The 14,055-nt window shown below is 37.3% G+C and overlaps 1 protein-coding gene across 5 annotated transcripts in view; it reads left to right on the plus strand.

The window, feature by feature from the left end:
- LOC132096533 (small conductance calcium-activated potassium channel protein 2-like) overlaps positions 1-13,252 on the plus strand; it is a 31,134-nt gene extending 17,882 nt beyond the window's left edge. The window contains exons 5-10 of one of the 5 annotated variants that reach the window (XR_009422596.1): positions 6,489-6,630; positions 6,766-6,876; positions 7,059-7,186; positions 7,637-7,730; positions 8,492-8,950; positions 10,225-10,304. Coding sequence is in view for 2 of the 5 variants with exons in the window: in XM_059501955.1 (XP_059357938.1) it covers positions 6,489-6,630; positions 6,766-6,876; positions 7,059-7,186; positions 7,722-7,730; positions 8,881-8,950; positions 10,225-10,509 (745 nt within the window). In the remaining 3 variants the exon portion in view is untranslated. Of the gene's footprint in view, positions 1-6,488; positions 6,631-6,765; positions 6,877-7,058; positions 7,187-7,636; positions 8,951-10,224 lie in introns of all 5 variants that reach the window. The other 4 variants (XM_059501955.1, XR_009422595.1, XR_009422594.1 and 1 more) reach the window with 4 other exon arrangements.
- Positions 13,253-14,055: the final 803 nt, after the last annotated feature.

Genomic DNA, 14,055 nt, shown 5'->3' on the forward strand with positions numbered 1-14,055 from the left:
TCCTTCTTCTTCTGAATATAACTGCTATTTTGAGGAACGTGGAAAACCATAAAGTTGCTGGTCCACAACGACTTCCATAGTATTTTTTGCTACTATCAAATTCAATGTGGACCAGCAATTGTTTGGTTGCCCACATTCTTCAAAATATCTTCTTTTGTGTTCAGCACAAGAAAGAAATTAATAGAGGTTTAGGACAACGTGACAGTGAGTAAATAATGACAGAAATGAAATTTCAAATTGACAGTAGGCTGCATTTTTAATAGGCCTACTGTCCCTTAAAGACCTGCATGCATGTAATATACAGGCACGTATAGGTTTTTCTCTCAACTGTTTACTTTCATTTTAGACATAACCAACTTGAGTCTACATGTAAACCTTGTGTGTTTTGACAGTATTATCACAAAAGATAACTTGGTTCAATAATCAGGTGCTGTTTGACAGGTTTTAGCGAGCGCACACTTGGCGTGTATGCGGCACAGCACAGGCCAGACCAGCGCGTGAATTAAACATTTAAAAGCACATGCAAATAATGAGAGAGTATCTCTACTGCTGAGATAACACTGCTGTGAATTTATGTGGGGTTGTACAGTATATGACGAAGGCACCAGAACTGCAGCTGATGGAATGTGCGCTGTAGCACAGTACTACCGTATTGCTTCAAAAGCATATCGTGGAAACATTTTTATCGTCCATGATCAAAAATCATCATATCGCACACCCCTAATTGGAACACAATTCATGCATGGAGCTCACTTCTAACAAGCTGATTATCTGAATCAGGTGTGTTAACAAAGAGAGACATGCAAAATATGCAGAGCTGGGGGGTGTGAGGTCTGGAATTGAGAACCGCTGGTATTGTCATTATAATCCGTAATTATGTCCCCACTAGATGCAACAAATGCCTAATGGGTTTTAATGTTTTTGTGTTGGCGCTCCGGGGCACACAGCATCACAGTATAGTAAGGGGCGTAACATTTCTGTCAGATGCTTGAGGTATTCAGCCAATCACAACACACTGGATAGGTAGCCAATCAGAGCACACCTCGCTTTTCAGAACGATGAGCATTGTAGAAATCGACACATTTCAGAAAGATGGGGCATAGGGGAGAAACAATAATGTACAGTATGTGAAAAATAATATTTTTAAAACTTAAACCCATTCCATTACACCAAATACACAAAATAATGTTTTTTTAGCAACATCATATGACCTCTTTAAAGGAGACTCTGATACATTAAAATGTGTGTATCATGAATTGACCTGCAACAATCTACAGCACAAACAGTGTAGTCCGATTCACAGACTATTTTTTTTTTGGTTAAATCAAAAACATTATAAGCAGTATAATCTGATTTATGAACAAATGTTTTCATACTCTTAGCTTACAGATAAATATAATTTATATTATAATTATATTGATATATTGAACAGAATGAAAAAGTAAAAAAAAAAAAAATCTATAATCAAAATCTAATTGGGAAATATGTATTAACACCCAGCCCTAAAATATAACAGTTGTCTCTTTCCATCTACACTCTTAAAAATAAAGGTCCCTAAAGGGGGGTTTTGCAGTGATGCCATAGAGGAACAAATTGGGGAACATTTCTATGAACAGTTCTTTAAAAAATCTTTTTTTTATTTGTGTTAAGAATATTTTACTAATCTGAAGACCATTTTCCACTGGCAATGGAAAGGTTCCATGAATGTTAAATGTTCTAGATAAGGCAGTCATTTCAAGTAAACAACCTTTGTTTTTAAGAGTGTAAGGCAAACAAAAGAAATGCTTTGCCAAAGAAAAGATATGACAAGAAGAGGTGTCAGTAACTTTCATCTCTGTGGCAGAAAGACGGTTCACTTCTTAAAGGTTGTTCACAAAAGCAGCAGTCTCTGGCAATATTTCACTTTTGTGGGTTTATAAGAGACTGAACAGGCAATAATGAAGAGTTTGGAGTGGTAAACGCGGTGAAGGTTTTGATGTTACACCATACCACTACCCAGCACTCTGCACCCCCAGTCTCATCGGCTGCAATGCACGACACGATGCTGCCCACACTCTGGTTTTTTCTTGCGTGAGTAAACTACATTGCATATGCGTGCCTGTATCAACGCATGGGAGGAGGTTTCGATTGCGTGTGTGTTATAATTCACTGTTGTACTTTCTATTTCCCCTCTATGCTGCTCCATAGGGATGCCATGTGAGTCCTCGTTCTCTAGCCGTGGAAAACCTATCATTGTTCATTGAGCTGGTGCCACTGCTGCTCTAAGAAGGGGGAGGGGTGGGATTTGGCAGCTCTGAGCGAAAAATAAAAACTCCAATAGATAAATATATTGATAAAAACAAGGGAAAAAACCATGTGTGAATGTGGCACCATCCGCAAAAGAGAAGTTTGTTGATAGCAAATGCACTAATGGTTTAGAAAGCTATGATTTGTGCAGCGCTGTGAATCAAGCGTCTCTTTCTAAAGTGCTCAGGAGTAGGAGGGAGGAGAAGGAGGAGGGAGTTTGTGTTAAAATGGAGCAGCTCCTTCAAATCACCTTTACAAACAGGCCTGGGGGCAACTCTCTTGTTTCCCCGATTATTCCTTCAGCAGCTGTTATTGAACTGTTATATGCCCCCCAACACAAAAGAGAGCTACAGAAGTACCTGTGAAACAAACCTTTATATTTTACCTGATACAGTGATTTCTTTGCATCTTAGTAGTATTCAAATGTAGATTGGCGTAACGGCCATGGTCATGTGTTTGTTCGCATGTTTATTTAACGTAAACCTTGTCGGTTACCACAGAGAAAAATGTGTGTAAGCAGCTGAACAACACTTGGCCCCTTGAAGACGACAATTTGAGCACAAAAAGGTGGAATGTTGCTGTCTATTCTAGCACAGTCTCCTCCGAGATGAGAGAAAGCAAGGTTTTGGGATGCTAGATTACTGGGTGCCCACTACTGGTAAACTATGAAACAGCATGGTAGTCTTCATGTTTACTGCTTTGTCGTCATTCAAAAGAGGCGCTCGTTTCTCCAAAGTGCTGCTAAATTGGGCCTTTTACTGCATTATTTTCTTTTCTTTAAGCACACTGGCCAGCCCAAAAGGCAGAACGGTGTGAGACTGGACGAGCACGGAGTCCGTCTGGAATGGGAGGGACGGGGAAAATGAAGGAAGGGCTGGGACATTGGAGGAACATTGCTGCTATTTGCACCGTTGGCTTATCATTCACACTTGAATTCATGTACCTCCTGTTCATCGCTTCACATCTCTTGTTCTTGCCCCCTCCCTGTCCACTTTTCCCTGAATATTTTGCATGACTCAGGCAGTTTCCTTCTCTTAGGCCCTTTCCCCAAATGTACGTACGATTTCATGCATCATTCCATCTTCATCTCCCTCTCAAACACTTTTTCATGTAGCTGAAAGTTTGATAACAGAAAAGCAAGATATGATTAGCTAGGAATAGAGCATTTGCAGGCTATAAAGAAGGTACATTATAGTACAATACTTTCCATTTTGTCAAGATACTTTACTGTATCTCCATATATGTTGTCTACACAGTTACTGGAGTGTTGTTTTAAGGATGGAAATCACAAGATGAATAAACACCAGCTCGTAACAGCATATGCTCAATTAAAGACCTGCTAGAAGGACTGTTTTTACAAAACGTGTCCTGATGACTGAGTTTTACTTGTGCACAAAGCATGTTACCTTCCTCCAGAGAACTGGAATGTTGTATCTGAACCATGTCTGGTTTTGTTGTCACACTGAAGCCTCTAACATGCAGTGTGAGCTGAAAATGAAGTCAACTATGTAAGGAAATGGGGAGCTAAAATACGGGAATATATGAGGTGGCATTGCCACTGTGAAACACTTTTAGTTAACATTAGGGATGCACAATATATCACTACCATATCGGCTATCATCCAATGTTAGTACTTTTTGAAATGTATTTGTATCAGGCTATACTGAATATTTATTTGTGCATACTTCCCTTTTTTATATGTTTAGATTGTGCACTATATATATATCGGTACCATAAAGTTTATTAACCGATAATAATATATATATATATATATATATATATATTTTTTTTTTACATTTATTGATATCAGGCTATATCAAACATTTAATTTCAATATTAGTGTTTTTTTTTATTTGTTGTATCAGGCTATGTTGAATATTTAAATGTGCATTCTCATTTCCCCTATTTGTATTTTTAGATTTTGCAAAATATATCGGTACCATATCGGTCATCAAAGATATTAGTGCTTTTTTAATTTATTTGTATAAGATTATATTAAATCTTGTATAAGATTATATTAAATATTTAGCTGTGCATACTCATTTGCCTTATTTGTATTTTTAGATGTTGCACAATACTGTTTATCAGTGTATATAAAAAAACATTTTACATTTTAAGGTTTTTTTTATTATTTGGACAAAATAGTAAAAAATGTATTACATTTTTTTCAATAAAGTTTTTATTGGCCATAAAAATAAAAAAATACAAATAAAAATCTGCTTATCTGAAATGACCAGAATTTTGTGCATCCCTAGTTAACATGGGTGAATGAGGTTAAATGTCTTTATATTTGCTCCATCATTGCATCCTCTAACCATGCTGTCAGGGTTTGAGTCATTAAAGGAATGAGATTGCTGGGTTTTTGTGAGTTTTGCTACTAAACAACCATCTGTAGAGATTTTATGGGAATTTGGGATATGACTGGGGTATGTGGGAAAATAATTTTTTTTCAGATAGACTTCTTGATCTAAGTTGAAGGTGGTGCCAGCTCCTCTCCATTTTATGCCAGTATCGCATACAGTATATTGAGAGCTTTAGAGGGCCAGTATGTAGTTTTTTACTTTTAATTACCAGCATTGAGGAAAATGTTAATGCTTTTTTTGCACTGTCAAAGCAAAGGCAAGCTAATGATGAAGACAGTGTGCGTAGTCATGATCAGACCTGCATTGCATATTCATGTTCCTGTCTGCAAACAGACAGACCTCACAGGATATGACCTCATCCAAAAATTGTGTCATGTGAATTACTGAGTTTAACAGGCCTCTAAGAGCGAGTGTATGGTTAAGATAATTGTAGAATGCTAGTCTGATGTAAAAGAGTCTTTACCAGAGTTCTTCAAGAGTAAAATCTGGTAAACCGAAGACTTATTCTACCTCTGAGATCTGACACCAGCTTCAAAAAAGATCAGCTGAAAATGACTGAAACTATATCAGAATGGTTTGTGCCAGCACTGTGCGCTGCTTTCACAATGGTGATGTAGCACATGGGCAAATATCTTAATTTTATGAGAATCATCTCTCACTAGAACAAACTTTCATATAATTGAATTAAAAAAAATGGTAAAGCGTAAACTAAAAGCAGAGATTTTTGTCCTCATTTAATATGTTGGTCAGTTTTATTATAGGGTTTGTATCTTTGCTCTCAATATACTGGCTTATACAGCATGCAGGATGTGGATTTCTTCTTAAAAATGCCTGCATGGTAACTATGCTTTTCGCATGTGAAAATGGGGCTCTCCCATTACATTTAATAATAAAAAAACAATTCCAATGCTCCTGCTCATAGAGCATGACTGCAGAGTTGAATTGTGTTATAGACAGGCAAAGTTGATAGTAGCATGACCTCCCCTGTGTTTTGAGTATGCTGTCTTTGAGGGGACATTTAGGAACATTTAACTTTTTAATGCAATATAAATGTATTTGATTAGAAACAATTCAGTCGTTTACATTGTTAATCATTTGAGTTCAGTCCTTCTGATCAGTATCAGCCTGGGTCTTGTTCTGTTATTTCTCATCAAAAGTGTTCCCATATTATATTAAATGCAGATAAATGTCTTCTGACCTGTGCTTAGCTTTTCTTTGACAGGCTGCTGAAAAGGTCAACCTCCTGCAGATATGTGAATGAGCTGCTAGCAATAGTCTAGTCTGGGGACCATGATCTAGGACATTTGTATTAGTCTCTAAGGAGTGTGAATTTTTATTTTTATTTTTAGCCTTTTAGCTGAATTGGATCATCTTCTCACTGACTTGCGGACTGCATTTCACACTCAAGTATTGAACTGAGATTTACAAAGTGAAAACAGATGCTTAATTTGACCACTTTTGTTCATTGTTTAATTTCCTTTTGAAAATACATACAAAGTAATTTCAGTATACATTTTTAATTTTGTTTTGTGTCTGGGAAGGTATAAAATCTTTTTTATGGTCAAAACACATTATTAGCATGTAAAAAAAAAAAAGATCTGATAAGGTATTTACTGACTTTTTCACTTTGTGTGTGTTTTTCCCCATTATTACTGGAATAACTGTAATGAACCTGTTGTTAAGTTGATTTAATTTTTCAAAATTCCACATGTATGTTACATATATTTCACCAGAAATGTTTGAAATTGTTTTGTCAGTTGGGCCAAAGGTTCAAGATTTAAGCTTTGTTGTCCACAGCCTGATCAAGGTTTTCTGCCTATTCTGCTCTTACTATTCTAGGTATCATGACAAACAGGAAGTCACTAGTAACTTCCTTGGAGCTATGTGGCTAATTTCCATAACTTTCCTATCGATTGGCTATGGAGATATGGTCCCTCATACATACTGTGGGAAAGGGGTCTGTCTGCTCACAGGAATCATGGTATGTCTTTAAATTGGAATTATATTTAAATGTACCTGTATCTGAATGTAGTTTACATATGTGAAATTTAATTGTCACATTTGAATGTTAATATTTATGTTGAAAATAGATCAAATTCATTATCTCTTCTTCTAGGGAGCTGGTTGCACTGCACTTGTAGTCGCAGTGGTAGCCAGAAAGTTAGAACTGACAAAAGCTGAGAAACACGTCCACAATTTCATGATGGACACCCAGCTTTGTAAACGAGTAAGTGACTGAACACTAGCCATTTTTTAACCAACTTTAAACGGTTTAAACTTTCCCTCATTGCAAAAAATATCGTTTATCTGGAAAATACTGGATAATCGTCATGTACTGTTGTTCTTTTTCCTGAATGTTTTATTATTTTCATCTGTAAGTAATGCTTCATTTTCATGCTTTTCTCCCAGGTAAAGAACACAGCTGCCAATGTACTCAGGGAAACATGGCTCATCTACAAACACACCAAGTTAGTGAAGAAGATAGATCATGCCAAAGTGCGCAAACATCAGCGCAAGTTCTTGCAGGCCATTCACCAGTAAGCACAATGTTTCCACATTTTAAACGGCAAAGAAATAAACTGCAGCTATGATCAGATCATGAAGTTTATCAAATCAAATGATTATGATTAAAAGTTCAAATATGGTTATTTTGCGAATATATATTTTCAGTGGATGTTCAACTGTATGTTTTGTATGTTCTGGCTAATTCAAGAAACTCCTGCTTCATGTTTGAACGTATTGGTTTTGTCTCTTTTTTAAGGAACTGTTTGATATTTTGAATTAGAAGGGCCAGGTATTTGATAATCCAGTTCCCAAAAGCACTGATCCCCATACTGTATCATGAGTCCTTGTCAATCAAGTGTCGAAGAGATTAGCAACGAGTTCTGAACTCTTGAGGAGAATCAGACAGCATGTTATTCTTTGTAATGTGATGATTGTCCTTCTCCCCTCTCCTTCCCAAACCCTTACCTTGTGGTTATGCTTAGTACAGTGTAATGGCTCACATGTTGTGTATATGTTGTGGTTTCTAAACTTGAACTGTTTTGTCTTCGTTCTGCTCGATCACTGCAGAGCTCAGAAGTAAGTTTTGTCCTCTGTGTTCTTCTCCCCACATCCCCCTGTCTCTGTTTCACATGCATGGAGTTGGAAGCTGAATGCCTGAATTTTGGTTACATATATTGCTTCTCTCCATTCTAAATCTAGAATGAAAAAGATGCAACATTATTTAATGCTTTATGGTTTTATGCAACCTTTGAAGGAGAAGCATCTTTGGAATTGCTGATTTGTTCATTTGCACCGAATCCATTATTCAAAGTAAATCTCTGTATTAACTTGCATTGATAGCCCCACCTTGTGTGTCCTGAGGAATATGTTGGACAAGATATTCAAGAGGACATTCATAAACACACTTGGCCTTTATTAAATAGTCTTGCAATTAACCTCTATTAAAGCATGTATTTAACTGATGCCATGTTCCCTTCATCATTTAGGGTCAATCAGGGCTTTGATGCAAGATGATATGGAGTTTTTGCATTAGAAAGAATGCTGACCATGTCCTGCATCTTCAGATTTTTATTTTTGGGTACTCCAAAAATAAATTAATTAAGCTTGAAAAGAAAAAGAAAAATGCTACATTTTTCAAAAATCGTGGCTTTTGATGACAAATGACAAATCAGAGCGGAGGATTCGCATTCTTTTAATTACAATACTTAACGGGCAGGATATTAAGGCAGCCTTTCTTACAATTTCTCCTCATGGTCAGAGTCATCCCTATACTCTTCATAGTTGCTATGGCACAAAAAAAAAAAATCATTAACACGTTCTTTTAAAATTTTGTTCAGAACCAAGCCCACAGCAAGCAATGCCATTCTCACAAGCATTTTCAGCGGTGTCACATATACCTCTACCTCAGCTGTTTGCCACTTCCTTTGACCTCATCCACAAACGAGGCTCTCGGATGGCTTTTTTTGTGAATGGTTGACGCGTGCCTGCAGGGGCAAAAGGAGATGTGTCATGTTTGAACGTTAAGTTAAGAGTTTTCTCTTCTTTACATTTCATAGATTGGGTTTGCATGTCTGGTATGGCAAACAGGACTGTGAATGCTTGCATGCAGGCCACTCTCTCTCTATCCCTCATCCTTATCAAGTCTTCCTGACAGGAATCTGTTACTCTTCCCTAACGTCCCCCTCCTCCCAACCCCCCATCCCTCCATAACCCTGCCTCCTCCCAGGCTCCGCAGTGTGAAAATGGAGCAGAGGAAACTCAATGACCAGGCCAACACTTTGGTGGACTTGGCAAAGGTACGTTAAAGCCGTCATACTGTGTATGTAACCATCTACACCAGCAAAAGAATCATTTCAATATATATATAAATAAATAAATTATTATTGAAAGATTTTAGATTTGATAGGATGTTGGTTTGAGTTATTACACTCTCAGAAAAATATATAAAAATTAAGGGTACATAATAATATGGACACCTACCTATAATATATTGTACCTTCTTTACCCCTAAGGAGTTCATAATAGAACCATAAGAGCACTTAAGGATACATACCACTACTCTGAGATACTAATATGCAACCTTTTAGAGGTTAAGAATGTACAAAGGTGTCCCTTCAAGGGTGCTGCTCCAGTGACAAGCTGTTGTACCCCTAAAGGTAATAATTAAAAAAAATATACAGGTGCTTCTCAATAAATTAGAATGTCATGAAAAGTTGATTTATTTCAACAATTCAACTCCATTTGTGTAACTTGTGTATTAAATAAATTCAGTGCACACAGACTGAAGTGGTTTTAGTCTTTGGTTCTTTTAATTGTGATGATTTTGGCTCATATTTAACAAAAACCCACCAATTCACTCAACAAATTAGAATATGGTGACATGCCAATCAGCTAATCAACTCAAAACACCTGCAAATGTTTCCTGAGCCTTCAGAATGGTCTCTCAGTTTGGTTCACTAAGCTACACAAACCTCCAGGCTTTTGCCTTTCTGGTGTCTTATGTATATTTGAACACTTAATTGACCGTTTTCAAAGAGCTTGATTGACAGGCGATTTGACCAATCATAACGCCGAATTCCGCCATCTTGCCCAACAAACAAATCAGACAGGAGAGTAAATTAACACTCAATACAGGCAATACAACGATCTGTCACGACATATAAAAGAGCAACAAAATGGTATTTATTGTTTGAATTTCTTAAAAAACAGACTACAAAGCTGAGACCTTGTTTCATACCAGAAGTACCCTGCTCTGTCTGGTCTGTCAGCATGTTGCCAGTTTTCTCTTTGCTCCGCAATGTATTTTTTACTGCGTGAGAACATGATGTGTAATGTGAGAGAGGCATGGCTTGTCAGACATAGCAACAGAAACTATTATGGAGAATGGTCAATTTTACAATTAAGTAAATTGTACATATTTTGTTCTCTGGGAAATATATAAGTATCTTCTGTAGCTTCTGAAGGGTAGACATAAATGAACAAATATGGTTTTTAAACAATATAAGATGTATGAATTGATTGATTGACAGTGATTTAATTCGATCTAATTATTTTTGTCTGTCTCTTCTAGACTCAGAATGTGATGTACGACCTGGTGTCAGAGCTGCAGGAACGCAGTGAGGAGCTGGACAAGCGTATTGGCACGTTGGAGGACAAGCTGGACGCAGTCACCGGCAGCCTGCAGGCTCTGCCCTGTCTGATCTCCCAAGCCATAATTCAGCAGCAGCAGGACCTCCTGGACGGTTTCATGCACCGCTTCTGCCCTGCTTCGCTGGGCTCGGAACACTCCTGGACCCCCTCCAGACGGCGGCGCTCGCCCTCCACTGCCCCACACACTTCCTCCGACAGCGGCTAACGCAGGGCCTGGACCTGCTCGCCACTTCCAAAGGTCTCAGACTTATTCACGTAAGATGATCAAGCCGAGATAAGGACTTGTGTTAATAAGTAGAGAAGAATTATCAAAATAGTAGATATATGGTTTATGTTTAGCCATTGTATGGCTGTTCAAGTTAGCTTTTTTGTAAAGCCCTCATATATTTACAAGACAGAGTTCAGGAAGCTGGAGTGAGTCCAGGAAACTAGTCCTTCAAACTGCGAGATCATGGGGTCCACGGGAGGGTGGGCCCGAGCAACGCCTGCCAGAGTGAACCAACACAGACCACAAAGGAGCGAATCACCCACATGGAAGCGATTCACTGGTCCTGTAAGACATCTGTGCCAGGATGAGCAGCAAGAACGCGTCTGGGTGCTCTGCCATGGTTTCAGCATTCAGCTGGAGACGCAGGAGCACATGACCTTACTACTGAGTAGAATAATGCAGGAATGCCAACCTTAAGGATTCAGTTCCCTTGCTCCTTTAAGGGAAATTGGGTGCAAATAACCTTTTTTTAGTTACATACTGGCATGTTATTTTTTTCAGTGCCTGAATGTATAGATTGTGGAGGGTTGTCCATTTACAAATTTTGGAGATAGTTTTTGTACAATGTTAACACGAGCATTGCATTCCTTTTTCAGAAACATTCCTCTTGAAGACATTTTTACTCGTCTGTCTTAACAAATGCCATTAACTCTGTCGCAGTCTTCTCTTATTTTCCAAAGCCTTTCAATACTTCCACCAGTTCGGCAAGGAAGGTAGGAGAGGAAAGAAAGAAGGAAAGAAATATAGGAAGGGAGAAATAAAAGAAGCTATAGTTTCTACTCAAACTGGTAACACTTTTATTTTAACGAAATCTGAGCTTCCAGAAGTCTTCACATTACCCAGAGGCTGCGTTTTTTTTTTTTAATCTGAAATGACAGCACATAGTGCTAAATGCTGTGGTAGGCACAAATGTATGACAGGACTGAGATTTAAACCTTGCATGTTTCAGTGCAATTGTGACGAATGGATTATGGATGGTTTTTCAAACGTATGTGTGTGCTCTTTTTTGTTTTAATTCATTTATTTTTACACAGAGAGTCCTTTTTAAAATGTTGGATAGTATTTTTAGAGTTGCAAATATAGCGGTGCAGTAATGTGGTAATGTACATTTAATGCATTCCTTGTTCTACCTATAAATGAATTCCTCGACTCAAGAGATTGACGAATCAGTGGAAAGTAGGAGTAATAGTAAACTAATCATTCAGTAATCATGAGAAGACCTTCTCTGAGAGAATACATCTGATAGAGCAGATGGAGATGCTTATGGAAGACATAATTGTGGCTCACATTTGCACTTTTCAGATCATACCGTTAAGGCAGCTTCGAGCTCAAATCTGTCTCTCCTGTTCACGTGTATTTTTCAGACATCTATGGTTTTAAATAATCATGTAACTTTAAAGCAACGGACAATGTTATGTGTTTGATGGTGTAATTCATGGATTTAAAGCTAATGGTAAATGACTACGAACCATCACATTGCAACTTGCTTTAGAAGAATTTAATATTTATTTTTATTAATTTTGACTTAATTAAAATAAGTAAAAAAAAAAACTATTTCAGGCAAAACATGCGGTAGTTATTATTTGTGCATGATTTTATATTCATAAAATAATTTTTTGATGATTTTTAATTGTTTTATTTTGCAAGACATTGGATTCCTAACCAAAGCCTATACCCTTATCATTTAAAAAACGAATATGTTTTATGACTACATCGAAATAAAGCTGCACACTCACCTAAAGGTACAGACTTTGTGCACAGTTCATGTGAGATTGAAGCCAAATTCCCTTCAAAACATGCATATTTGCTTTTTCTGATTTGCTTGTAAAACATTTGTTAAATTATTATTAAATGAGAAAACGATTTCCAAAATTTGAGTGGCTTGAACACAACTCCAATCCAACTTGTTTCAGTCTTGTCAATACTATGTTTAGGTCTTACGTATTTCCAATCCTCTGTTCTTGTGTACAAACGATGCCTAAAATTAGCAACCTTGCCAAACAACAACTCTATTTAAACTTAAAAAATAGAGAATTCTCACAGCTTTCATTGTTAAAATATACTTGACACTTTCAGCACATTTTGATAAAACAGACATCAAAGACGAACTGAGAAAGCCGGTCATAACATTCAGTTCCTAATGTAGACAAAAATAGAAGGAAAGGCTGCTTTACTATTCAAGCCTGCTGTTGATGACCAAAATCAAGTGCAATTTAGATCCTTGTTAAAAATAACTGGATGTACGATTGCATGGTTTTAAACTACATGACCATGACCTTTGTTCATGCCTTTCTCTCTCTTTTCACTGTCAACACAGTCTAAATGTTGTTATGTGCCAATTATAAAGTAAGACTCAGATGCCTTCTGATGTCAAACTGCATACACGAGTAGATGGGACACCAAATCACTAGAACGTATTTTATTGGACTACATGATTTTTTTCCCTTTCTGATTTTTTCCTAATTGCCTTTCTTTGTGAAATATCTGTGAATGATTAAACAGAGAGATGAACTTGCATTTTGTATCCTCCCAGGTTGACTGTACATAAAGGCATGGGTTATCATGGTCTCGTATGTTGAGATCCTCTTATTTTGTTTACATAGAGGTAGCCCAAGAAGCTACAGTGTGGACAAAATCTGCCCATGTTTCAGATAATAAATATCAAATTCTTGAGAATAAACTGTGGCATTGTGATATTGGATGATCATGTGTTCAAATGAGGATGAAAACATTTGAATATCAGAGCCTTCTTCTGTGGATATGTGATATTAAAACACTCCCAGTACAATAGTTTTTAATTAACTGGGCCAGACGTGTGAATGTCTTGTTCTAGCAATCAAGTCAACATGCAATGCATCAATCCTTTTAAAAATAGATATATATTCTTGATGTGTTTGATGTGCTGTTGAAGGAGGCAGAACTAGATCCTTAAGAGTGAGAATGTTGCAGAGGGACATCTCTGAGGCAATCCCAGAAGAGTGAAGAAAATGGGCCACATCAAGCTGCTGGATGGTAATGACTGCATGTGAGAGTAAGACATACGCCCATTAACAGTGGAGCAGACCTCATAAACATTTACTTGAAGAGCAATGAAGATAAACCACAGGCAGCTATCTTAGGACAAAAATAGGCACAAGGACATTTTACAAGAGGAATTCAGACACACAGAGCACAGACACATGACGACCATTGAAATCTATCACAGATTTATGTAATCACAGCTAAAAACCATAAAGTATTCTGGGAATTTGCAGTTCCTCAGATCGCAACGCAGGCAGAACCCTCTTTCAAAAAAGGGCAGGTGTCCATAAGTTCCTAAAAGAAGACTTTAAGGGATCCTAAATAGACTGATTAGAGGTGCTCCACTGGACTACAACAGTGCCAATATAGTAGCTAGGCCTATCTATTCATTTTGATAACTTTATTAATTTTAGGCCATTTTACCAGTTCAAACATGCAATATGACAATACGTGTTTTATTAA

This window comes from Carassius carassius, chromosome 20, assembly GCF_963082965.1.
Source record: "Carassius carassius chromosome 20, fCarCar2.1, whole genome shotgun sequence".
In the NCBI taxonomy this organism is placed as follows: Eukaryota; Metazoa; Chordata; class Actinopteri; order Cypriniformes; family Cyprinidae; genus Carassius; species Carassius carassius.